The 25,214-nt window shown below is 43.4% G+C and overlaps 8 protein-coding genes across 8 annotated transcripts; 3 read left to right on the top strand and 5 right to left on the bottom strand.

Moving 5' to 3' along the window:
- Positions 1 to 376: 376 nt before the first annotated feature.
- On the bottom strand, positions 377 to 3,020 carry EAF02_003172 (uncharacterized protein; the record flags this gene model as incomplete). Its single annotated transcript, XM_038899220.1, has 7 exons — positions 377 to 802; positions 889 to 1,070; positions 1,126 to 1,651; positions 1,749 to 2,254; positions 2,311 to 2,613; positions 2,698 to 2,710; positions 2,781 to 3,020. The coding sequence occupies 7 exons, from the start codon at positions 3,018 to 3,020 to the stop codon at positions 377 to 379; spliced, it is 2,196 nt and encodes a 731-aa protein (XP_038761508.1).
- A 974-nt stretch (positions 3,021 to 3,994) lies between these two features.
- On the bottom strand, positions 3,995 to 6,118 carry EAF02_003171 (uncharacterized protein; the record flags this gene model as incomplete). The annotated part of the gene is made up of 2 exons (XM_038899219.1): positions 3,995 to 5,496; positions 5,590 to 6,118. The coding sequence occupies 2 exons, from the start codon at positions 6,116 to 6,118 to the stop codon at positions 3,995 to 3,997; spliced, it is 2,031 nt and encodes a 676-aa protein (XP_038761507.1).
- A 1,035-nt stretch (positions 6,119 to 7,153) lies between these two features.
- On the top strand, positions 7,154 to 10,117 carry EAF02_003170 (uncharacterized protein). Its single transcript, XM_038899218.1, has 5 exons — positions 7,154 to 7,597; positions 7,700 to 7,724; positions 7,940 to 8,015; positions 8,064 to 9,612; positions 9,663 to 10,117. Exons 1-5 carry the CDS (start codon positions 7,594 to 7,596, stop codon positions 9,701 to 9,703), a joined length of 1,695 nt encoding a protein of 564 aa, XP_038761506.1. The 5' UTR covers positions 7,154 to 7,593; the 3' UTR covers positions 9,704 to 10,117.
- Positions 10,118 to 10,376: 259 nt separating this feature from the next.
- EAF02_003169 (uncharacterized protein) lies at positions 10,377 to 13,214 on the top strand (the record flags this gene model as incomplete). The annotated part of the gene is made up of 7 exons (XM_038899217.1): positions 10,377 to 10,397; positions 10,465 to 10,551; positions 10,609 to 10,635; positions 10,695 to 11,069; positions 11,116 to 11,900; positions 11,949 to 12,840; positions 12,894 to 13,214. 7 exons carry the CDS (start codon positions 10,377 to 10,379, stop codon positions 13,212 to 13,214), a joined length of 2,508 nt encoding a protein of 835 aa, XP_038761505.1.
- A 1,131-nt stretch (positions 13,215 to 14,345) lies between these two features.
- On the bottom strand, positions 14,346 to 15,180 carry EAF02_003168 (uncharacterized protein; the record flags this gene model as incomplete). The annotated part of the gene is made up of 2 exons (XM_038899216.1): positions 14,830 to 15,180; positions 14,346 to 14,755 (listed from the first exon to the last, which is right to left on the bottom strand). The coding sequence occupies exons 1-2, from the start codon at positions 14,948 to 14,950 to the stop codon at positions 14,346 to 14,348; spliced, it is 531 nt and encodes a 176-aa protein (XP_038761504.1). The 5' UTR covers positions 14,951 to 15,180.
- A 1,713-nt stretch (positions 15,181 to 16,893) lies between these two features.
- On the bottom strand, positions 16,894 to 17,599 carry EAF02_003167 (uncharacterized protein; the record flags this gene model as incomplete). The annotated part of the gene is made up of 2 exons (XM_038899215.1): positions 16,894 to 17,131; positions 17,280 to 17,599. The coding sequence occupies 2 exons, from the start codon at positions 17,597 to 17,599 to the stop codon at positions 16,894 to 16,896; spliced, it is 558 nt and encodes a 185-aa protein (XP_038761503.1).
- A 537-nt stretch (positions 17,600 to 18,136) lies between these two features.
- EAF02_003166 (uncharacterized protein) lies at positions 18,137 to 19,444 on the bottom strand (the record flags this gene model as incomplete). The annotated part of the gene is made up of 2 exons (XM_038899214.1): positions 18,137 to 18,947; positions 19,326 to 19,444. 2 exons carry the CDS (start codon positions 19,442 to 19,444, stop codon positions 18,137 to 18,139), a joined length of 930 nt encoding a protein of 309 aa, XP_038761502.1.
- Positions 19,445 to 21,599: 2,155 nt separating this feature from the next.
- EAF02_003165 (uncharacterized protein) lies at positions 21,600 to 25,181 on the top strand. Its single transcript, XM_038899213.1, has 4 exons — positions 21,600 to 21,866; positions 21,948 to 22,187; positions 22,268 to 23,140; positions 23,197 to 25,181. Exons 2-4 carry the CDS (start codon positions 22,023 to 22,025, stop codon positions 24,448 to 24,450), a joined length of 2,292 nt encoding a protein of 763 aa, XP_038761501.1. The 5' UTR covers positions 21,600 to 21,866; positions 21,948 to 22,022; the 3' UTR covers positions 24,451 to 25,181.
- Positions 25,182 to 25,214: the final 33 nt, after the last annotated feature.

The following is a 25,214-nucleotide window of genomic DNA, read 5'->3' as shown; positions in this document are numbered from 1 at the left end:
ATCGAACTCTTCAAAAATATTTCAGAGGAAGAATTGGAGAAGAACAAATGGATGATACTGTTAGGTAAACGCGACAAAAGACACGCTAAGACACGCTACCACGTGATTCTACCCCGCACCATATACCGCTCCACTTGCCCAAATGGATGTTTCTTTATGTCTTGCAAGAGAATAGAAGAGAACTGGTGGAACTGGGAATAAACAAGGGGATTTCAACCTTTGAATGCTTATATTTTGACAACCAGTCGAACATGCATGGTATTATGGTATTGATTCGAAAAATCTACGATCATGTGTAAACTACGTATACGACTCGCTAGTACTCCTACCAAACAAAGAGCAAATATAAGACCTCCTAAAATCATTACCTCTACATTCATGACATCTGATTTGCCGCCTTTGCTCCTTCTTTAAGAAGCTCATCTAAATCCATATCTAGTTCCATACGCTTTTGATCGCTCCTCCTTGCATATTCGTGGCTCATGTCCGATAAGCTTATTCGATTCTGGAAAGAGCTTCGAACCCAATCTTCCAGAAAGGCATCATGGTCATCGAGCATCTTATTTCTTGCCTTGGTATCAACATCAAGCAGTATCGGAAGTGGGTAACTGCTGAGGTAAATGTCGTATGGCCTGACCTCAAATAGGGTACTGCAGGCAAGTGCATTTTCAGTGTCAGCATATTCAGCCATGTTGGATTGATATTTCTGGATCTCCTGTGAGAAGAAATCACAGAGATCACCAAATTTTCCTTGACAAAGGATCTTCTTGCCATTAACGTGTATCATAGGCTTGCGGTTGACCTAAAAGAATGAGAAAGTAATTCTTGAGTGAAAGGAAGATTGACTTGTTCGAAGGTCGAATCAAACAGTCGTTTTTTGCTACTTACTGCAGTTGTCTTGTCATGATTCTTATACTGGGCCCAGAAATGTTCAAGTTTGATTAACTGATCAGAGTAAATCAATCTCTTCCAGATCTCAAGGAACTTGTATGCTCTTTCGAGCGCTACATTATCTCCAGGCTGATATGGCTCGATAGTGAGCTTGAAGTGTCCAGATGCATCTTCATGGTCTAGAATTATGAGTTCTAAGCTAGGAGAATAGTTGGAAGGAGAAGAAGCACTCACATTCTATTGTAACCCCAAGACCTCTCTGAACGGATTTGAATGAATCGTCCCAGTCTCCTAGAAGAGCACGGAAAAGTGTGTTCTTTCTGATAATCACTTCTCTCTTGCCTTCGGCAAGATCCATTCCATTATCTTCCGAGGACTCCTCACCAATAGTGTTCATCACTCCTTTGTTCAGTAGTGCCGCTGAGAGCTTTCTTGGCATCTCAGGGCTTGATCCAAAAGGAGTGGTACCACCAGATACAGCTGTTCCGACAGGCACGTTTGCGCTATAAGCAGAGGAAGGTCTCGATTGTTTCGATTTGCTCCCTGTCATACTGTATACCGAACGATGACTGGTATTGGCACCGCTGGAAACTTTCTGAGCCGGTGGGGGAGCCATGGAGTAATTGCCAGTAACCTCTCTTGATGTTTTGTGAATCGGTGGTAAACTGGCTAATGAAGGGACTCCTGGTGGTTTGTCGTTCAACCAGGGGAATGGCTCATTTTTGAAAACAGTCTCCCATGCCATTCTATCGGCAAGCCACTGATTAAAGTAAGTAACAAACCATAAATGATAAGATGATAATTTGACAATGAACGAGATCCATGCATTTGAAGATGAGGAAATGCTTGAGACTTACATGTTTTTGAGAACGGTCGCAGTTAGGATGACGCGCTCTCACAAAATCTCTGCTAGTTTGCAGAGCACGAAAGAAAGCATGTCGGAACTCAATACCCCCCATATTGTATGCTTTCTTTTGCATTTCATTCTCTTTGGGTCCATAAGTCAATGGACCATCCTCTCTGGCCCTCACTACATTCCCACTGTCTTTTTCTGTTTCTCCAACTCTCATTGCTTTGAAATTGCGTGGCGACTCTTCGGATTTGATTGTCCTACCCTGCCTTGTGGTTCCTTCAGACCTGTTTTGTCGATATCTGTCTCTTCCCATAGGTTCAATCGGAGGCGACCTAGATCTACGTCGACTAGTCGCCTCTTCAGCTTGCCAGCTACTGCCAGATCGCCCACTTCTAGACTTATCCTCGCCACCACGGCGAGAACGTACAGTGTTAAGGTGATTGGTATCTGAAGAGCGAAGAATATATGACCTAGGTGGCTCGTTGCAGGGAAATGTACCTCTTTGACGAACTAATTATAAGTTAGCAAAGATACATCCGAACCCAATCAATCTGGTAAATGTATACAGTTAGACACCCAAACTTTACTTCCTGCCATCCACTGTTGCCACTCCAAGCTTTCGCGTGGATATCTTTCCTTCATGTTTACCAATGCCTCTCGGTATACCGCTAGTACATTTGAATTGCCAGCTGCATTAAGAAGCACATCTTCGATCTTGGTTGAAAAGTTGGGCTTTGGTCTGCTTGGGAAACTCAACGAGCCCTTCTCCGGCGAACTCGTAATCTCGCCGGACTCGGAGCGCATTGTCTCGTCACTGAAGGATAATTGCGATGTCTTGGGGAGGATACCTGGCCAGGGGTCGTTTGGAACTACAATCGGATTAGAAGTGGATCTTACCTACCCAGCCAAATCACATCACTTCTATGTGAATGAAATGAAATATTGAAACTCACAGAACTGGGTCCACTAGAGCGTGCTGTCAGTATTTTAATGCCGGCGTGAAGCAATACAAAAGAGATGAATGGAGTTCACATACAACGTGATATTCTGCTTTTCCCAATGCCCAATCCTCAGTACATTGCGGATTTTGCTGGTAAATTTGGCTTAGTGTTGCCTGAAATTGTTTTGTAATTTCAGACGTTGGAATTCCATTTTCCCTTGCTTTTTTGGCCATCAAATCTTGCTGTGTTCTGTAAGCTGATTCCATGATTGAAGATCCCAAGTTATCTCGGGGAGACTTGAGACGTATTGGGGAATTTTTAAAAGGAGACGACATGATTAAGATCGTTGGTTGTTTTTGGAAAGGTGAGTTGTGGTTGTTTGTTTACCTCCACTTGTGCTTTTTTTTTTTTGCTTCCTAAAAATGGTAGGCACGTTGCCTCTTCTGGAAACTCTGACCATTGCTCCCTCTTGATTTGGCTCCTCCAATACTCTTATCTTTATTTCGAATTAGAGTATCCAGTTGGGATAAGGAAAATGATGATAATGGCCATGAGTAGGTATCATAGACGGGAAAGTGAATTGTATATCGCTTCTCTTGACCAGCAAGTTTTAAGTGAATGTACATATTCAAATTATAATTGAATTAAAAAGCTTACGTCTGCAGCTTCTTTATCATGACGAAGACTTCGATTGATACAATATACCTTCTCGAGCATTTCTCCCGACTCGATATACTAGGTAGGTATTTGAATCATACTCCAAATTCACAAAGACTCTCTCTCCCCCACAATTTCAAACGCCAATGTCAAACACGGCAGCCCATCGACATGCATTCTCCAAAACAAATTCGACTATTGTGGTGTCCTCTAAGCAAACAACTACAGGCAAAAGGAACGTGCAATGCATCTACCCATCTAGAGCCGTCATAATAAACATACATCATACATTTGAGAATCAGCTGCATATAAATTAGATAATTTGTGTAACTCTCACAAACTATTTCCAAGACTCTCATGTACTACTCGAAGTCACTCTATTTCGTTTACAAAAAATGAGCAGGTTATTTTTGCCTACCCATTGTTTCCCCCAACACAAACATCTCGCCCAAAATAATGAACGATCATGTATATACCATGAATTTAGAGCAATCCATTCATTCATAAGGCCATACGCTATATCTGCAATACTAATGCAACATCGCTGTCCGTGAACTCCATAGCTGTATACCAAGCTAACCATGTAGCTGAAAATCCCTCAGTTCCCTTCATCAATACGGTCTATTGTTAAGGGTAACTGTAAATTAAAAGACTATTCTTCTTCTCCATCATCATCCCACCCATCCTTTTCTCTCCGAATGAATTCGCTCATAATTTCAGGCTTGAAGATTGAGCTACCCTCATCCTTTGCACGAGGCACTTTGCCTAAGTTCCGTTCATCATCAAAAACTGCCCCAATGTTTTTGATCCATTTTTGACGTTTTTCCATCAGTGATTTGGTCATATCACCAAGACCCGGTCTTGCTGTACCAGCAGTGCCATTGACAGCTTGATTACCACCGCCAGCACCGCCAGCTTTCTTATTCTTCTTGGTCTTCCCGATTGTGCGGGATCGTTTGGTATAGGCTGCGTTTACTTGACCGTCAAGATCTTCAAGGATAGTTTGGTATTCTTGATGAGCCATACGCTCCTTCGTGATTTCCTGTAATCGAGCCTTACGTGCACCGTTAATAATCGATTGTTCTTTGAGTTTGGCTTGAAGGAAACGAAGTCGTGCGGCTATTTCGTCATCGTAATGAGCGTCGTAATCGGGCTCGGCATCAGGGGGTAGGAATCCAATATGTCGAAGCTCTTGTTTAATCCTTTCATCTATTTGCGCATGATCAAGTTTTGGGTGGGTCGCTTTCTTCCACGATTCTGATGCTGATTCGGCCATAAAAGTTGCAGGGGGTAATGGAGATGTGTCGCTATGCTGGCTTGGTTCCCCCATGTCACCATTCATTTCACCATTGAAACTACCTTCGCCATTGCTCACACCGTTCGTCATAGGTTTGTCTTCGGAAGGAGCCGCTCTATTTTCCGGTCTCAAAGTTGCCAATAATCTCGATAACATTGGGCCAGCAGAAATTTGATCCGTCTCCGCTATTGCATCATCAATTTCATCAATACTTCCACGGGCTTGATTTGGAGGTAATTTATCTCGCCCTTGATTTGGTGTGTCAATTGACATGGCGCCATCTTCCTCAGCCCAGACTTCGGTATAGTGCTTCTTTCCACGTCTAGGAATCATGAACGGATTCACACGATCACCACGTTCACGTAGAAAGGCGAGATCTTCTTCTGTGAATGGTCGAAAGTATGGCTCCAGATATGTCGCAAAAGTATTAGCTTGTACTTGGTTTGTGGGTTTCGCGTTGCTGAAATCTTTGTCGGGTGGTGTTCCAGGGATGAGATCATGAAGATCATTCCTCGGATAGGCTGCTACAGAATAAACCTTCTTCTTTTCTTCTTCACTCATCCTGGGGTCTCCAGGTTTTATTTTTGTAATTTCGTAGACCGTTGGATCGGGAAAGGTAGATGGATCTGCTCCAAATGTCTGGTAATTGGCGATTTTGGGTGCTGGAGGAGGTTGATGTTCATCGGAGCTGGACTCGTCTTCGGCAGTGCCATTTGGTTTCGTATCCGTGTTCATACCTGCGGTTGGTGTTGCAGGAGCAGGTGGTGAAAGCGACGAGCTTATTGAATCATTATCTCGTTCTTTTGATACTTTTCTATGATGTTTATGTGTATAGTCACGGCTTGGAACGGCGACTTCTGCAAGTGAATTGAATTAGCGAGATACGGTTTGAAGTAAAGCTCAAAATCAATACTCTACTGATGTGTATACCGTATCGAAAGGTGACTTACCAATATTGGACCCATCTTGTGGTGCCAAACCATGGGCACCATGTGTCAATGGCCGCTCTTCTCTAGCACTACTGACATCCTTTCTCTTTTTGATTTTGTGAGCCTTATGTCTCCCACGCTCATCTTCATCCGCCTGGTCTCTCCTCATTCTTTCTTTCAATTCTTCATCTCGCTTTTCGATTTCCAGTTCCTCGTTCCTATCCTTCCTTGATTGTGCCAGAACTCGCATGCCCTTGTCGCATACCGCAGCACGTTCATCTATGCTTGCAGCTAGTCTTTCCATACGTTGCATAAGCGCCTCGAGCTCTCTTGAGTTGGGAATTGCTGAAGCATGTTGGTCGACAATTTCATCTGCTACGGAAGTCCTGAGAATACTAATTGGAATTTGTGTGTAGGGAGTTTTTCCGGCATCAGAAGGCGCGACTGAGCTCGCGGTACCTACTAGACTTGGTGTTGTGTTTCGACTTCGAGATTGGCGGGGATCCCGACCCTTTTTTCCCGTTCCTTTTTGACTTGCCATGGGAGGCATTTTAATGATAGGCGCAAGTGTATGGGATGTACGTAGAAATGGACTTTGAGACTCTAGGATCTAATCTTATTGTGTGTCTATTGTGTCAGTTTGTTAAATTTCGGTAGGGCCTTGACATCAGTTTGATTTGTAACAAGTAACCCATAAAGGAAGAATCAACAAGTATTGAATATCAAAATTATGGACAAATATCAAATGCTATGAATGTTGTTTACTTTCTTGTCAGATGTGAAGTTAGGTAGGTCGTGATGCTTGCTTAGTTGAACTACAGTGGAGCTAGCCTGTTGGAGATAAGGCTAGGAAGAAAGTTATTCCGGTGCTCTATCAGCACGTGATATACAGGGGGTATCGCTTCGAGATTTGTAATTGGTTGAACTACATTTTGCTCCAAGATCCTACCAAGCTCATTAGCGTTTTGCATTTGGCTGGCTGAAAGATCGTCAGAATGGCGCCATTACGTATTGATGATCCGATTAATACATATTTGAGACGCCAGTGGTGTTGAAAAAAGTATGTTGAAAATACTGTCTACCAATACGAGAGACTCAAAGTCGTACAATACGTTACAATGACGAGGGAGATGCACTGAGTACAACGAGATGTTGTATTACTGTATTTCTTTCTCATTCTCTAGAGTCTAGATGTTGCATCAATACATAACGGACTACAAGAATACGTTGTACTGTACTGGAATTTATGTTTTTGTTTTCTGGAGTTTAGATGTTATATGAACACAGAGTGGTACTGTACTGGAATTAACTTATTTTTTAGATTCTAGATGCTGTATGAGCACAGACTACTCGTAGTTTACAGTGAAATGTGATTGAAATGTACTGTACTTCCTTTTTATTCTCTAGAGCGATATGAGATGAGTACAGAACGGAATGCAACAAGTTGTGATAATGTCATCTCCACTCTCTACCGGTAGTTTAGATGCGATACATGCATAGCACCCATCATACATAGTGTCCCGATATATCTATCCTATGTGAAGATTTCATATTGGTACACAAATATGTAATACATATCATTCATGTCAAATTCCCTCTCAAAATCTTACTCAACATCTCACACCCTCTCCTCTCCCTTTCTTATTAATAATCAGCAATACAGTCATCGGGGGAAGTTCCTTCCAGCGAGTATGAAACCCAAGATCAAAAAACATTCCGAGATGAAAATTGTGGGTGTCAAACGTGGAGCGAAAAGGTGATCAAGCTTTTTCGCTAGCCGCCCATGCATATCCTCCCTAGTCTCCCTGACTCTCCGAATCTCCCTACTTTTGGTATATCCTGTTATATGAACAATATGGGTACGAAAATATATCCTTCAAGATCCTTTAACAATTGTTTAAAAACATTCAAAAATTCATGAATCACGTTCTGCAATTCACCTTATGGTAATTGTAACCAGCATACAGTTTGCCGAAGGGTCTTTGCCCGGCGCAATAGATCCTGCGCGCTATTTATTACTTGAATATGGGTTAGTTTCAAATCCCCAGAGAGTGCTTGGCGCCGAGATGTCAAGAATCTTGGCTATCCATTCTCAAATCTTCCTCTATATATTCACTAACCCAAATGAAAGCTTTGAAAGAAGTCGATAATTCCGTGTATGTGCAAACAGATCTTCAATATTCACTCCTCTTGTCTGATTCTGGACACTTAACTGAATACGATGTCGTGTTTTTTTGTCAAGAAACCCCAAATTCTGTTATCGTCATCACCATCAACCTCTCTCTACCTCGCTCTTCATCTCCATGTCGATCAATCAACACGCATTTTCACATCACAAAATCTTAGACATCTACTAATAATTGTATTACAGTCTACTTTTTCCGGATGAAGAATGGAATAACATGGCCACAAATGATCAGCTCACGAGCGTCATTAATCAGTTGAATGTATGTTATGGGACGATTAGAGAAAGTGTTGATCTAATGTGTCAATAGCCAAACATATCTTATGCAGAGACCATTACCGATAACCTACAGACATTATCAACTCACAATGCAGATGCGAGCGGTGCAATAGGTGGCTTTCTTTACGTGCCAGATCTGGATGATCAACACACATGCTACAACATTTCAAAACAATATGTTCCTTCAAATGCTACTCGACAAGCCAATCTCCCAGCAACGGATTTCACATTGATTGCGCTAGCACCTTGGATCAGCACAGAATGTACAAAGGGCTATTTAGCTGCAGCGCGACAAGACCCAATACGAGCTTTCATCTTCTATCCACCAGATAATAGTACAAGTCGACCACCACCAATCAGCTCGGATCAGTGGGCACTTGCAGACGGCGGAACATGGAAGTCCACAAACAAATATCCAGTATACGCTGTTGCTGGAAGTGTTGGACAGAGGATGATGCGCGAAATAAGTCTATATTCTGGCAATCTTACAGACGTACCAAACGGTCATGAACTATCCACATTCCCAGGCATTGACCCTCGAGATTATGTACGAGTGTATACGCAGCTTCGCGTGACTCATGGCACAAATCTCCCCAAGTTGTGGGAATTTTTGTTGATTATTGTTGCTGTACTGGCCTTTATGCTCGCAATCACTTCCGGCTCTATGCATTATCTCCAGAGAAGTCGAAGGCGGGCTTTAACAAGACGAGTGGAAATCGGGGAGGTAGACTTGGAGGCACTGGGTATCAAGCGACTCACCGTTCCACAAGAGATCATCGATCAGATGCCTATATTTACATATCGTTTTGTTGGACAGACCCCTTTGGTGCATCAACGTTCAAGTACAGCCGAGGGGATCCATGCCGATAAAAGCGTCTCCGCGGAGACAAATGAGATCTCATTTTGCGATGACTCGGCATCCAAGGCGTTATCACCAATTTTTATCATACCCAATTTGGGAATTTCTCCACTTTCCATCTCAGATCTGGGAGAACGAGCTGTGGTATTCTCCCAACCTACATGTCCTGTTTGTTTAGACGACTTCGAAAGTGGAACTACATTGATTCGGGAGTTGCCGTGTGGTCATATATTTCATCCGGAATGTATCGATCCTTTTCTTGGCAATAATAGTTCATTATGTCCTATGTGCAAAAAGAGTGTCTTGCCTGTCGGACAATGCCCAATAGAGATCACCAACGCAATGGTCAACAGAGAAAGGAATATGCGAAGATTGAGGTCTCGTATCACTATAGCAGAGGATAACCATGATATTCAGGCTGGTGATCCAAGGTTTCTTCCCCGAATCTTAGGCGCTAGTTTCAACAAGCGAATATTTAATACTTCGACGGTCCAAACAAATAACGTACAAATGACAGTTGCATCACCGATCGCAACGGGACCGCCATTGATGGCAAGTGCAATACACCCTCAATCACAGGTCAATAGCGTACTAGGGGTTGAGGTGTTACAAAACGGCCTTTCCCGACGAGAGAGAGCCCAACAACGAATTCAAGAACTTGCAGCACAAGAGCCTTCGATAGAAGGCCCGGACTTGGTCCAAACGAGGCATCGATCACTCTGTAAGCGCTTCCCAACTTCATACTCTTTCCAAACTAACGAGCCATGATAGTCCGTCGCGCATTATCCAAAACTTTCCCCGGCTATTCTTAGGGGTCCAACTGTAAATATTAATGACTTGATGAGCATTTCAGCGTGGCAAAGTTGTTCTTGTCAATGTCTGGAGTTTTATACCATGTATACGCTGTGCGTTTGAAGGGCAAAAGGGATCAAGGGCTGGTTAGGAATTGGTGTTTTGGGAGAAATATTGGCAATGGACCAATCATTCGGAACTCGTTTGAAATATTGGCGTATTATAGGGAAAGCTGTTGAACCAGTCACAGCAGGCAGAGTCTCCAGAAGAAGCATTTCTTTTTCTTTTGAGATGTACAATGGATTGGTCGGAAAAGAAACGTTGTAAGGGATACTACTAAGTAGATACGACAATTCAAACTTCGTGGTGCAATGCATGTACTTTGTACAACCGACAGCGCAGTTCTGTGGTACGTCGATGATGTGAATGAATCGCCCTCCACCTCTACCTCTATCCTTAACCTTGAAAATAATTCTTTGAGATCTCGACTTTGCCAAAATTCACTGGACACATCCATCCTTGTCATAATCTTCCCTTATCAGTTAGATAGAACGGAGGGGTGTGCCTTATCTCTAAATCCTTAGCAAAACTTAGCATTTGAGAAGCTCTAAATCATATCTAGTTTTCTACAAAACATCATCTAATGCAATTAATCATATTCAATTGAAGAGGAGATACATAGCAGTCTCAAAGATGCATCTCATACCTAAAGAAGTAAGTCCAGACCCTTATCGCAGCAGCGTTCAAGCAAAGGAATTAATTTTTGGGATCGTCAAAATAGATAGATAAGCTTGCTATCTCTCAGCTTGGCCTGCTGGCACAACGAAGACTTGCGCGAGGAGTAAAGCTCAATCATTCCGAAGCAGTTGTGAGTTCATTCAAGCATTCGAAAACATGTTATGAGATTGTTACTAATTGACACAAGGCGCTTATAGCGAATAATCTTCAAGAGGTCTGGCGACCGTCTTTCCCCCAATAGCAGGAAAAGAATACGAACTGACGACCTGAAAGCTCATTCGCGATGGAAACCATACAGTGGCAGATCTCATGTCAATTGGCGCAACAATGCTCGGGCGTCGTCATGTCCAACCTGCGGTTTGCTCGACTCTTACGGAAATTATGGTCGAAGGCACTTTTCCAACTGGAACATACTTGGTGACGGTACATCATCCAATTAGTACAGATGATGGAGATTTGGCGAAGGCACTTTATGGAAGCTTTCTTCCAATTCCGGATATAGATCTTTTCCCATTGCCATTGCATGCAGAATACGAATCGACCAAACGGCCTGGTGCTTTGATTACTGTAAAAGGTAAGGTCAAGCTGAATGAAGGAAGAAAGAGAATAAAATTGCGAGTGACAAGTAAGGGTGATAGACCAATACAAGTGAGTCTAAGATTCTACAGCGATGACCACTTGCTCATATTCGCAGATTGGATCTCATTATCATTTCATCGAGACAAATCCACAACTAGATTTTGATCGCATCAAAGCATATGGTTACAGACTCGATATTCCAGCCGGTACATCTGTTAGATTCGAACCTGGAGACACTAAAACCGTAGGACTAGTAGAAATTGGTGGCAACAGAGTCATCCGTGGTGGAAATCACGTTGCTACTGGCAAGGTAGATATTTCACGAGTGGAAGAAATTCTAGTCAATCTTCAAGAGGCAGGATTCGCGCATACCCCAGATCCAAGTGGAGATGCTGCATTTATTGGTGCATTCGAAATGGATAGAACATCATACGCAACTATGTTCGGACCAACTGTAGGTGATACTATTCGTCTAGGTAATACTGATCTTTGGATCAAGGTTGAAAAGGATTTGACTTTTTATGGCGATGAATGTAAGTTTGGTGGTGGTAAAACTTTACGGGAAGGTATGGGCCAGGCTACAGGTATACCTGATGATGTATCATTGGATCTCGTTATTGTTAATGCTTTGATTGTTGATTGGACTGGTATCTATAAAGCCGATATTGGTGTCAAGAACGGTACAATAGTAGGTATTGGTAAAGCTGGTAACCCAGATGTGATGGATGGCGTTAGTCCAAATATGATCGTTGGATCATGTACAGATGTTATTGCTGGGGAAGGCAAAATTATTACTGCCGGTGGCTTCGACACTCATATTCACTTCATCTGCCCTCAACAAGTCAATGAAGCTATCTCGTCCGGTATTACCACTATGCTAGGAGGCGGGACTGGCCCAAGGTAAGTAAAATAAAAACTTTTGCTATATGCTATCTAATATGTAAATAGCGCTGGAACTAGTGCTACAACCTGCACACCTGGAAAAAATTACATGCGACAAATGCTTCAAGCTTGTGATACCATGCCAATGAATGTTGGAATAACTGGCAAAGGAAATGACAGTGATCCCGCTGCACTCCGTGAGCAAGTTATTGCTGGAGCTTGTGGACTCAAATTACATGAAGATTGGGGCACTACACCTTCGGCGATTGATTCTTGTCTGACAGTTTGCGATGAACTCGATATTCAATGTTTGATCCATACCGATACTCTAAACGAGTCAGGTTTTGTTGAATCCACGATTGCTGCATTCAAAAATCGTGCTATTCACACTTATCATACCGAAGGAGCTGGCGGTGGCCATGCACCTGATATCATCAGTGTTGTCGAGCATGCGAATGTCCTCCCTTCCTCTACCAATCCTACAAGACCTTATACTAGAAATACACTTGATGAGCACTTAGACATGCTTATGGTTTGTCATCATCTTTCCAAGAATATTCCCGAAGACGTCGCTTTTGCAGAATCACGAATTCGTGCCGAAACGATTGCAGCTGAAGATATTCTTCATGATTTGGGAGCAATCAGCATGATGTCTTCTGATTCCCAAGCAATGGGCCGTTGTGGAGAAGTTATCATGAGAACATGGAATACAGCCCACAAAAACAAAGTCCAACGCGGTGCACTCGGAGAAGATCTGGGCACTGGAGCAGACAATTTCAGAGTCAAAAGATATATTAGCAAGTACACGATCAATCCGGCGCTTGCTCAAGGTATGGGTCATATTATTGGCAGTATTGAAGTGGGAAAGCTTGCAGATCTGGTCGTTTGGGATCCAGCGTGGTTTGGAACTAAACCTACTACAATTATCAAGAGCGGTATTATCGCTTACGCTCAAATGGTAGATCATGCTCCACCCATGTCCTCTCAAATTCTTTGCTAATCAGATTTTAGGGCGATCCTAACGCTTCCATCCCAACTGTCCAACCCATCATCTGTCGCCCCATGTTTGCACCCCTAGTCCCTTCTACATCTATCCTCTTCGTCTCCGAATCATCAATTTCTTCGGGTACGATCGCAACATATGGCTTGAAAAGCCGCGTAGAGGCGGTGAAGAATTGTAGAATAGTTGGAAAGAAGGATATGAAGTTCAATGATCAGATGCCAAAGATGAAGGTCGATCCGGAAAATTATAGAGTTGAGGCAGATGGTGTACATATTGTTTGTGAGGCGGCGGATTGGTTGCCGTTGGGTCAAAATGCTTATGTTTATTAGAGGGGTTATCTATATGGCAATGAAGGGACAGGACTAAGCTCGTTTATGTGAAGTGAGTGTCTCATGTATAGGGGTTTGATTGAAAGGATATTATTTAGCTCTAATGATAGTTACAAATTTTGTTCTGCACTGACACCATTGCGATTTCCGTTGTCTTTTCTTCGTATATACGATGTCTAAGGTCATCCCTGCAATCCACTTGGGGTAGAGGGGTTTCTATTATCTATTCGAGAGTTCATCTCATGATCATGCGAAAGAGTAGATTTAGTAGTCATTCTCGCCAACTCTAGGAAGCTCTTATATTCTCTGCTGGGGTCCCCAAGTGATCCACTGATCTCTATTAATGGAGAATTTTTAGTGTACCGATTAGTTACCGGAATGTAGGATATTTTTCTAGGTATATTATGGTTCTTGGTAAAGTCATGGAGACAGATAATCTTGGATTTCGATGCGTTGAGATTTTGTGGGGAAATTCTGTTGACATCGCTTGAAGTGAACACATTGCGGCGAAAAGTAAACCTGCGATTGGTGTTCTTACTGGGTAATGATCTTGTGTAATCTATTTCTGGAGAGTTCTCGAGCCGATGTTGGATAGATGGAATTTTGTGGTTTGTAGTTGAGCTATGAGGTGGTTGGATACGATGGATGCAACGACCATAGAAGTATCATGGGTTAAATTTAGCGGGAACTCAGGGGGAACGGGGAGCGATGGTATACTGTGTGGATCTACAGGTGACACGAGAGGACGCATCGGATCGTTTTTCTTATACATAAGATACTGCGGAAGTAAAGTGTTACTCGAGACATACGTGTTTGGTAGGTAGGAAGTAACGAAGACGTGTAATGATATTCGTGAAGATTAGACTCGAGTAAAGATTACATACTCTTTGAAGTTAAGGCATGTAGATAGAAATCAGATCGATGCGATACTTCAAAGTTTTCTCGTTGAAAATTGAAGATTGAAACGAGATGATGATAATTTTTCCAGATTTCATCTACCGTTTATTTTCTTACTAAATCTCTACGATAGGTAGAGGTAGCAAAACACACCTCTCTCAATACTCAACACAGTCGCAGCACGTGCTTCATCTCAACCAAGCTCGAGAGTCGAAACCCCCAAATCAATCCGGTCTAATTACTCAGAAAATAATTCACAGCAACCGGTTCCCCCAGCCCAGCCATCTTCTGCCACCCATCCAAATCAAAGCGCATTCGATACCAATTACTCAGCGGTTTCCCTCCGCTGGGTGCATATTTCCCACCGTTGAAATCCTCCGGCTGTTCGAATAAGTAGAAGGAGTATCGATGCGGTGCACTTCCTGGAGGAGGAGCTGGACCGATATAGTTGGCGATGAAGGGCTCGGTGGTGGTGAGGAGACCGGTGGGGTTGGTGGTGTAGCCGGGTTGGATCCAGTGGAGGATGGGACCGAGAAGGGGGAGGGAGGGGAAGGGCGCGTCCAGGTCGAGCATGATGAGGAGGTAGGTGGTGGAGGGGGTGGGGGTGGGGGCTGGGAGGGATAGTGAGGGGGTGGTTTGAGCTTCTGTGGGGTGGGTTAGGAGTTTGGATTTGGATTTGGGAATTCAGTTTGAGGTACGGGGAGAGTGAGGATGTTACCTGATCGGGGAATGTATTGCTTGGGTGTGATGGTGTTGCCGTTGTAGGTGACATTTAGTATTTTAGAGGGATCTTTTTCCATGGCGCTGAGAGCGCGCTTGACGCATGTGTTGGCGGGCATGGCTGGAGATGTAGATCAGAGAAAGAGTGAGAAACTGGAGATTGAACTTCAATCTGCTGGGACAGGAAGTTGGCAAAGTAGAGGTGAAAGGACACGATGAATTATATCAGATGACGAGACAGAAACAAGTCAGTACGAGTGGAAAGCCAAAAACGAACGGTATCCTCAATTGAAACAGCAATAAACCACGAGGGTAGAGAGTAGACGTTCAGGAAACATATGGATACATACATGCACACACACACACACACACACACACACACACATATATATATATGCACAGACGAGTTTTATCCCCAGAAGTGTGACATCCCTCTTGCTGATCCAGACTTGATTGTATTCGAGTTAATCCCATTAAGGGAATCCGGTTCGTTATTCCCATGACTAGCTATATATGAGCTGCTATTCCCGAGTTTCGACAGCCTGATCTTGTTGTTTCTAGTGATTACTGGTGGATCTTCAGGACAGGTACGAGTCTGTGAATATACAGACGGATATAAGCGGCGTGTAGTTACTAAAACCGATGATTTACCTCTTGCATCTAATCTAATCTAATCTGTTCGCTACATAAACAATTTGGGTATGCGCAGAGTTTATACTGTGGTAGATGTCCACGGGTGTATATGGTGACCTAGGTAGTGCTATACTCTCTCATCGATTAAACTATGTTCTTGGAAGTACGGCCAATACTTTTTGATTTCCAACTTTCAAGCGGCACGTCAACCACGATATGGGACAGCACGATTACTATCTTAAATTTCATAGATCATGATTAATCAGACGGCTCTATTCTTGATCACCCAAGTCGTTCGACGTCAGCCCAACCTTTCCTAAGATGCAATGACCTCAGTGAACATCAATACCCAGGATAGCTCTCTGAAGACGTTGAACATAAAGCGGATCTACAATCCCACATCCAGAACCCCGCGATAGCGTTCCGGGAATCGAAGGACAACCAACTTTAAAAAGTCCGATTCTAGAGAGGCAGTCGGCGGGTGATTGACAGGGTCGGACTGTTTGAAACTCCTTCTCCGAGATGATGGTGGTGTATTACAATATTAGCCGTGAGCACCCAAGATATGTTAACTGCACATTGCAATTACCGTTGGATTGATCGAGAGATGGTAGCTATAGCTAGGTAGGTACCTATTCGAAGATAGACGTGACCTGCTGCGACACGTATACATGAGTCGTTTTGTAACACCACATGCTCCGAGCGGGTTTCGCAGCAGTAAATTTGACAGATGGTGAAGAACCCAGACACATCCATCCGTGCTACTGCAGAATTTCCTATGAGTTCAAGTAACCTTATTTGACAGGATTTACTTTTTACTTTGATACAATAGTAATTCTTACAAATAGCAATGAAACCAACCTTGGAGACTAAGGAAAATCTAGGCATAGAATCAATAACGATTAGAGTGAATTTTCACGTGAGTTTTTGGGGTGGAATTAAACTTTATTCTTCCTTCCATGCATGCACACACGCTTTTTCACCCACACGATATATATCGGTCACGACCGGGAATAAACCCGACAGAAGTACTCTTATTCCCAGTCGATATATTTCTACAACTTTTCTTCCCGATTTGGAAGGATGGAGGCTTGGTGTTTTTGTAATTTTTTCAGATGTGCAACAAAACTCTGATGTTTGGCATTCACCGCTTTTGGATAGGATAATTATTACTGGGTGAGTTTTTTGCAGAAATACATCTATGTAGGTAATCGATGGCGGGTATGGGAAATGAGATATGGATGTATGCGTCATAGATGAGCGGGAGGGCATCGGAAGACTTCAGTATATAGAATGCATAATCTCCAATATACACAACTATTTCAAGTTTCATCATTTACGTAGAAAAGTAATAATTCACAACTGGAGCCATCATATGGATATTGATGATTCTCCTAGTAACCAAGTATCTTCACATTAGTATTCCCAATCAACCCAATGCGATCTCCTTCCATTTCAATCCTGGCGCAAGGGGCCATGAATGAAATGCTTCTTTAAAGATTTTTGCAAGGCCTACTCGCTTCGCGACAGTTCTTTCGTCGTTCCATTGTATCATCAAAGCGTAGTATAGATACCATTCTGCTTCTTCTCGTTCTTGCGGGATATAATATGTCCAACTGTCGAATTCTTCAAGTCCCAAGTCTTTGGCTTCAGATATTGCGATGAATCTTGCGGGGTGGAAGATTAGTAAAGAGGAGATTAAATCTTTAAAGAGAACTGAAAGAAAGAATGCGTATCTTGATCGTGGTACATGTATGGTTCAATTACTAAGCGGTCTGCCTGGCCTTTGAAATTAACAAAAGTTGACAAACTTACTCGTGTACTTTGCCACAGCCTTCGGCCCAGGTATTATCTAGAATGATTGTCCCACACCAGTCACCTTTTGAATCTTCGATGTCGTATCTGTGGAGTCCCGAGCCGAGTACCGATTTGAAATTTGCGACCGACATGTTTCTCTCCACAAGATTGAAAAATGCAGAGTATGTCCAAAATTGAAGGCAATGGGTTTCAGCGGATATTTTTGGCACTGTCTCAAGCTGAGGTGATTGTCCCGCAGCTTTGAGTTTTCTGAGCCGTCCATAAGAGTCGCAGCCACCGGTATCAGGAATGGTGTACCCATTCCAGCGATTCGGCATTGTTGTGGATACCTCTGAAGCTTACCAAACCAGGGTATGTGTGCCGTCCTCACTACATTTATACCAAATGATCCAAGTATGAGCTACCAACCATTCATGCATATTATTGAGAATCCTAGAAGTTGTTGAAAGCCTCCACTCAACGCCCCTTACCCATCCACACTAGGACTAGCTGGGAGATTGGACACCCAATGAGCATTCAATGCGCTCCGTTGCTATAATCGGTTCCCATAACAGAGACCAGTCAAAATATGCGGTTGGAAGACAGTAAAGCAGCGGCCCCTGGAGTTTTGAGGCCAAAATATCACCTAGACCAGTAAAGGCAATCATTTTGTCCGTAACAAAGGTAAGCTTATGACCACTATATATTTGAACGCAATCGCTATACCGTCGCAATGGCTGGTCGTTCCATAACTTCAACGGAGACCCGACAACATTAAGTGTCCAGGAAGGACAGTGCCTTTCGGAATCCAGTTCTTCGGACCAAGTAGCTCGTCGACATTGAAAGAAAACGCGGTTACCAACAAAAATCAAACATCATCTCGAAAGAAGCCTTTCTTGAAATGTCCACGCTCTAGTGTTCCATGGAGATGTTCTGATGTAATTCTCAGGAGATCGGACAACCATCAATTCTAATCCTGCAACGCGCTCAACGTATTGGATCAATCGACGAGAACCCAAATGTGCTCTAGGAAGACCCTCGGAAACATCACCACCACTGCCAGCGCAGATGGTAAGCGTGGTATAGCCATATATTCGGTCCATAACCGGAGCTATTCGCGTCCAATCTTCTATGTCGTCTTGCACAATAAAAATGCTATCTACCCACAGATATCCCATGTTAAGAGATCTCACTAAAAATATGGCGTCTTGTATTGTTTGGCCAAGTTCATCAAAAACAATGTTAAGGAATCCTGGCCTCCGCAACTTAACGTTAAGACGTCGTGTGTTTTTAAAGAATTTCGTTTTGCCCCAGGAATAACTGAGGGTGACATATTTCGTTGTACTTTCCGCAGTGACAAGACACATTTGATTAACATCGGTTAACCTCATACTCTCCCCAAGACTTTGAGCTGGACTTTTATCGTGTAGTGGCCGGCAAACTTCCTTGTGGGACTGCTCGCAGATTCCAATCCATTCGCTCATCTTCGCTAAACCTGCCTGTCTTGGGTAGACAATCCTGCCAAGAAAACTGGGCGACCTGCTCTCAGTGTTGTATGTTGACAACAAAACAAGATAAGCGTCGGAAAATGACCCATCTTTGCTATATAAGCGAATTCGACGAGTAAAGCACTCTGTGATTGGGGTGTTGATTGCATTGCTAGGCTGTATCGTGTCTGACCCTGTTCTTCCATCAATTAGCTACTCCATCCAGCATGTGGTTTGGCGATCTTCATTATTGACACAGGTCCTTCGAGGCTGATTGTAAGCTTTAACTTCTAGTTTGGTGGCTTTGTAAACTAGTCTGCAGAAAGCGCAAGACGACTTGCGTTTGTAGATATCATTAAGGTAACCGAGATTCACTGGGCTTAGCGTCGTATGAACTGGATCCACTTCTTTTGAAGTATCTTTTGTATCCTCAGCAAGAACGAAGCTCTCACAGTGTAAACTCAGGCGAGAGCACGATCAGCAACACGAGTCTATCAAAGAGCTGTGATCAACGAGCTGCTTTATTTTCGCTTTAAAAACGTGATCAATGGCACCGCGTAAGTTGGTCTTGAGTTACTGGGACCATGACCGTAATTTCAATCGCTCTCCTAGTGCATGACCCCAAGAAGAGGCCGTGGATGTAATTGGCACGGTGTCGTCAGCAAGGGTGGCAACTGGTTCATAGGCTTCATCCATGTTTCCAAAACGAGCGTTGTAAGTGAGTTGGAAATTGAGCTACTGACATCGCATGAGAGGAAATTTGGCATTTGACATGCGTTTGTCCTTATAAGCACGAAACATCTGTACAGAAACTGTTGGTAGGACTAGGTGCCACAGCCCAAGTAATTTGCGGATAAGTGCATGCCAAGAAAGAGAGAACATGTTCCTTCAGCTGCTGCAAGATGAGGCTGTCAACATCCTATTGCACACCTTAAAAACATCAATATGAAAGTGTTCAAATAAGATGTGGACTAGACTCATCTTACTTTTTCAGCAGAAACCTTGATGAAACAAACAGTATCGCTCATGTTTCAAGTCGATCGAGGAGAAAGATTGTGATAGCCTCACTGAACTGATTTTTCTGTCTGCTTTGAAGGATTCGAACTCCAAACTTAGAGTTCCACATGGTCACAACATATACCCCGATATCTCAGTAGATACTCCAGCAGATTTAATACGAGTCTTTCCACCAATACATCTTCATGGAACATACCACACTTTCATACCCGGCAAATTGCTGTGTCGGCCAAGAGTCCTATTAAAACAAGACCATTAGGCGTATCAAATACCCAATCAACAGGTTGAGGTTCCGAGCCCGTGTGAGGTTAGTCTGCATTCCTACTGTCGTTTGTCGATGTCACTCAAGAATCACGAAATGAATTCTGGAGGGATTCCTTGCAAATGGAATATGGAGGCTTGCTTCTATTTATTAGTATGGTGTTACTGCCCAGTGCAACAATGTGAATTGGTTGTATTCACGCGCCGTTGATGCCGGAGCATCATTAAAATGCTCATCCGAATCACCTATTGAGATGTTCCCAGACTGGAAATTCCACCGAACTTACCAAAAGACTCCTGCTGCTACTCCAAAGAAGTTGCTGGACGAAGAAATGATGATCGAACGGAGATATAGGTCGTAAGAAAGAAGGATCTTGAAGTTGATTTTTTGACAGGATGAGCAATGAGTCTGAGTCTGGAGCAGCATAGCATCAATCGAAGCTATAGATGAACGTGCATAGAGTTTAGCACGCATAATGCTAATAAGCCAAAACTTTAAGCATACTTTTCCTAGCCCCAGACTCCAGTGCAGATTGGCGTTCAGGTTGCAGCTCTGCGCGATATAATAGAAAGAATTTTTGACTTTTCACTCATGTACTATTCCATCCAGCTGTCAGGATTGAATCTCAAGCATGGCAAGCACGAGGGACCAAGGTCGGGAGGTAGGTTGATGGGTATGTATGTTATTCTGTGGAAAGAAAACCAGGGGCTAAAATCAGTCGAGAATGATCAAGGTTAATCCGCGGAGGATCCGGTAGGTGCCTAAGTAGGAGTGGGCTCCCAAGGACACGTGCCCAGGTGGTGGCTCTACGTAGGAGAAAACACAGGCCGGAATTGACCACTATGTAATGGTACGTGCACCCTCACCAAAATAACGCGTAGAGAGAGGTATTACGCATTGGTCAATTCCGGCCTGTTTTTTCTCCTATGTAGAGGGTGGTACTCGTAATATATCGGCATCGTATATATAAAAAGAGCCGATCGCTGCACCCTGGTTAACCCCTTGTAGGGATCATCTATCTCCGTTGCAGCGGTACTCGGATATAAGGTGAAGCACTAGCAAAACGGGGAATGGGAACAGCGGAGATACAAGACGAGAAATTCTCACCATTTATACCGGTATGCTGCTCCTGAATCTTCCCGGGTAAGTGGGTGTGGTGGTGCTGGTGAGTGAGTGAGTGAGTGAGTGAGTGAGTGAGTGCCTGGCTACCGAACTCTGGAAGTAGATGGCATGGATTCTACAACGCGCACAGTGTAGGGCAGGCCATCTATCAATCCGCTGTTGCATCTATATATTGGGGTACTGGTGACATACCATCCAAACCTAATAGTATTGGATGATCACCTTAATAAGCTGGAAGAATCTCTTGTTCTTGGAAACCGTGGACTTTTCTCTACGCCATTCTTGGCCATTGGATGAGCTCAGTCGGTAGTCGGGCTCAAAACCCTCCGGTGAGTAAGGATCTGTGGCGCACGGAGCTTTCTCATTGGCTCAAATTCGAATGTGTTGTCAGCCAAAGCCGCGTACGTAAGGGAGATGGGATTACTAATACTCTCGGTCTCCCTCCATCATATTATTTCCTCCCTCCCTGGGCAGGTACCTGGTACTTTTTTCAACAATTTTAGGTTTTTGCTCAAAAAGGTGCAACCGTGCAAATGGCTTTCATATGAACAAAAGGACCTTTTTTCCTCCGAAATGAGATCTTGGACAAAGACTTCGTTTGACTCACTCAGCCTTATCCCATTCCATTCCCGATTCCAATTCCAATTCCAGTTCCATACATAATCATGCTGTCATGCTTATGGTAGAACCACCCATTTGTTGTCTTGAAAGAGTTCTGTGGGTCTTCATTTCATCCATCAATTGATTCAGTCGGTGAATCAATCAATCAAATAAGCAATCAACCAACAGATCAAACAGATCATTCAATCAATCATTCAGACCGACTCCTATGATATAGGCAACAACTGTGCCACTCTTTAATATTTCAACATCATGAATCCGAACAGTCCCGTGGTTTCTACCGCCAGTAACACAAACGCCCAATCTCCAGCAGCAGCAGCAGCACAACCACCACCATCAAAAGTTCTTAGTTGCACAAATTGTAGGAGACGTAAGATAAGATGCAATAAAACAACAAACCCGTGTATCCCATGTCAGGTGAGTGAAATTTGTTTTTCCAACCTGCAATCCGCCATTCTTGGGTGTCTATGAATACCTAATGAATAACACATAATCAGGCATCTGGTACTGAATGTATTTTCCCTACACGTGTTCGAAACCCCAGGCCGAGACAAAGTAATCCGAAGTCTCGTGATGCTGAGCTATTAAAAAGAATCTCTCATCTCGAAAGTTTGGTGAGCAGAATTGATGCCACAAAACTCCTTGGGGAGGATAGTCATGTAGAAGACGAGGCTCGGTCAAATACACCATCGTCAGGACCGCGACCTCATCGCTCTTTCACGTCTCCAAGTCAACAGTTTAATGACAATGTCCATGAGATTGGATTTGTACCCGGACGTTTGGATCATCAGTATGCTGATTTTATCAGACGCCAAGAGAACGAGTCGATCTATACTCATGATGGATTTTGGACAAGATTAAGTGAAGAAATTGATGGACTGAAACAGCTCATCGAGAATCCCAGTGACGATGAAGATGAAAATTCTGGATCAACTGCAACCTCGCCAGCATCCAAGTATGATTCCCCTTCACAATTTGTCTTTGATTCCAAGGTCACTTCCTCGAATGTCGTAATTCCATATCCATCCGACGACCACCGCAACATTTTATTCGAGTTCTATTTCAAAAATGTGCATCCAATGGTCGTCACTATGCACAAGTCAACAACACACCTTATGATAAACCCAAGGTCCGAGTTATTCGATCCGAATACTGGCCGACACAAATTCAAAAGTCTTGAGGCTAGCGCATTTTCTATGTACCTGGCTGCTGTGACGAGCATGACAAATGAAGAGTGCCTTAAACTTTTAGATGAAGAAAGGCAAATTTTAGTGACACGATACAAAACTGCGACAGAGATTGCTCTCCAGGAAGCAGATTTTCTTAATAGTGTAGAAATTGTTACCTTACAAGCTCTAATGACGTATATTGTAAGTGTTCTTCTCCAAGTATCTTGGACGATGATGATATTTATATACGTTCACAGGCAGCTATGCGCACTCATGATCGAAGTCGATCTGTATGGGCTTTTATCGGTCTTGCAGTCCGGCTTGCCCGTGGCATCGGGCTTCACAGAGATGGCGGTAGTCAACCTTTCGATTTGGAAATGCGAAGGAGAGTATGGTGGACATTGATCGTACTTGACACGAGAGCTTCTGAAGATCGAGGTACAGAAACAATGATCACTGATGGCTCTTTTGATACAAAGATGCCTGCCAACATAAACGACGAGGATATCTCGATTACCTCAACAACTTCACCGGTCGATCGGATAGGATTCACCAGTATGACCTTTTCTTGCATTACAATGATAGTTAGCGGGATCGGATTGAGGATGAATTTCGTACCTACGCGCCTAGACGCGCCGGTCTTGACCACAGAACAAAAAGAGCAGATGATCAAAGCATTTACTGATAAAGTCGAATCAACCTATCTCGCAGGTGCTGATCCCAATGATCCGAAATTTTTATGGTTTTGTCGGGTATCACGACTATTATCGCTCAAATTATGGTTGGTGACACAATATCCACTTCAGCGAAGAAAATCTACTCATCGAGTACTTCCTCGAGGACAATCTTTGCGTACAGCTATGTCGTACCTAAATCTGATGGAAGATTTATGGCGAAATGATCCTGAACAGGGATGGGCCTGGTTCTTTGAAACTTATGTACCGTGGCATGCGATCGCCGTCGCTTTAGCTGAGCTCTGTGCGGAACCAACTGGCACTCTTGCTGACCAAGCTTGGGAGTCCATTGAGTTCCATTACAATAGATGGAGTGAATACGTTGCAGATACAAAAGATGGAATGATTTGGCGACCAGTTAAGAATTTACTGAAAAGAGCAAGAGCAGCAAGAAGGCGAGAAAGAGGCCTCAGTGATTCTCAAGCATCAACAACTCCAACGGCAATTTCCAACCCTAATATGTACAGCCCAGGTCCCAACTTAGGTGCCGAATTCTCTCCAATCGTGTCGGAGAATAACAACTACCGCCAAACTTCTACAATTGGGCAGGTTGACCCAATGGGGCAGAATACTTACGGAGGGATGGGCTTCGATATTCCCATGCCCATGGGTTCTACCCCCATAGACACGAATATGACATCACCAATACCTATTCCGGATGGTTACACAAATGCACACTGGAACGAATTCATATTTGGTTTAGGAACAGTTGGTGGCGACGCACCTCAACATCCAGAGATGTGGGGTTCATATCAAGATTATTTTACTGGCTCTTAACATTTGGAGGAACCTAAAATCTTTTTCAATCGATCCACGCAATGCCCTACCCTCACAATTTTATTTTGGTCATTGGCACTAGAAATGGGGAGCATGTAGGAACACAAAGACGTTGTAATATCAAATTATTTCCCTCAATCACTGTATATATTACATCAACTAAGGGTCGGTCGATGCAAAATCTTCGGCTAACAAGGACTTCCGAATTCTTGCTCGCATCTTCAAGCACGCACACGCACTTGTGGAAACTGCAAATGCCGACATTCGTTTTTTCCATGGCCCACAAAACACCTTATCGCAGTTCCGGATGCCGGTAGACATGACTACCCGTAACCCGCATTCAAATAACTTCTAACAACAATCCCTGCATTCAAAATCCCAGATGTCACCAAAAGCGGAGTACCGAGCTATCCGAATGAAACAAATGGTGAAGCAAATTATGATTCATGCTCCAACCGTGCCAGGGCACGTACTTCATCATAAATCGAAACAATTTATTGTTAGACGCCTACCGATAAAGAGTCTATCAATTCTCGTATTAAAGCTTGAGCTTTGTTCGTTTTGTTCTCGCTATTGTGAGAACCTTCTGGGGACGTTGCAAAACACTAACTGAAAGAAAAGTGTATAGAGTATATCCACGCGGAGGAATTAATTACATACTGTCGGAACTTTAATCAACGCTGACATGTTTAACGGAATTGATGCCTGTGTGAAGAAAATTTCCATCTTGTGTAAGATTGTGAACGGCAATCGATTGCATGCGT

Source organism: Botrytis sinoallii (genome assembly GCF_014898435.1).
Source record: "Botrytis sinoallii strain Bc 23 chromosome Unknown BSIN_004, whole genome shotgun sequence".
Classification (NCBI taxonomy): Eukaryota; Fungi; Ascomycota; class Leotiomycetes; order Helotiales; family Sclerotiniaceae; genus Botrytis; species Botrytis sinoallii.
This window is presented reverse-complemented; position numbering and strand designations above follow the sequence as displayed.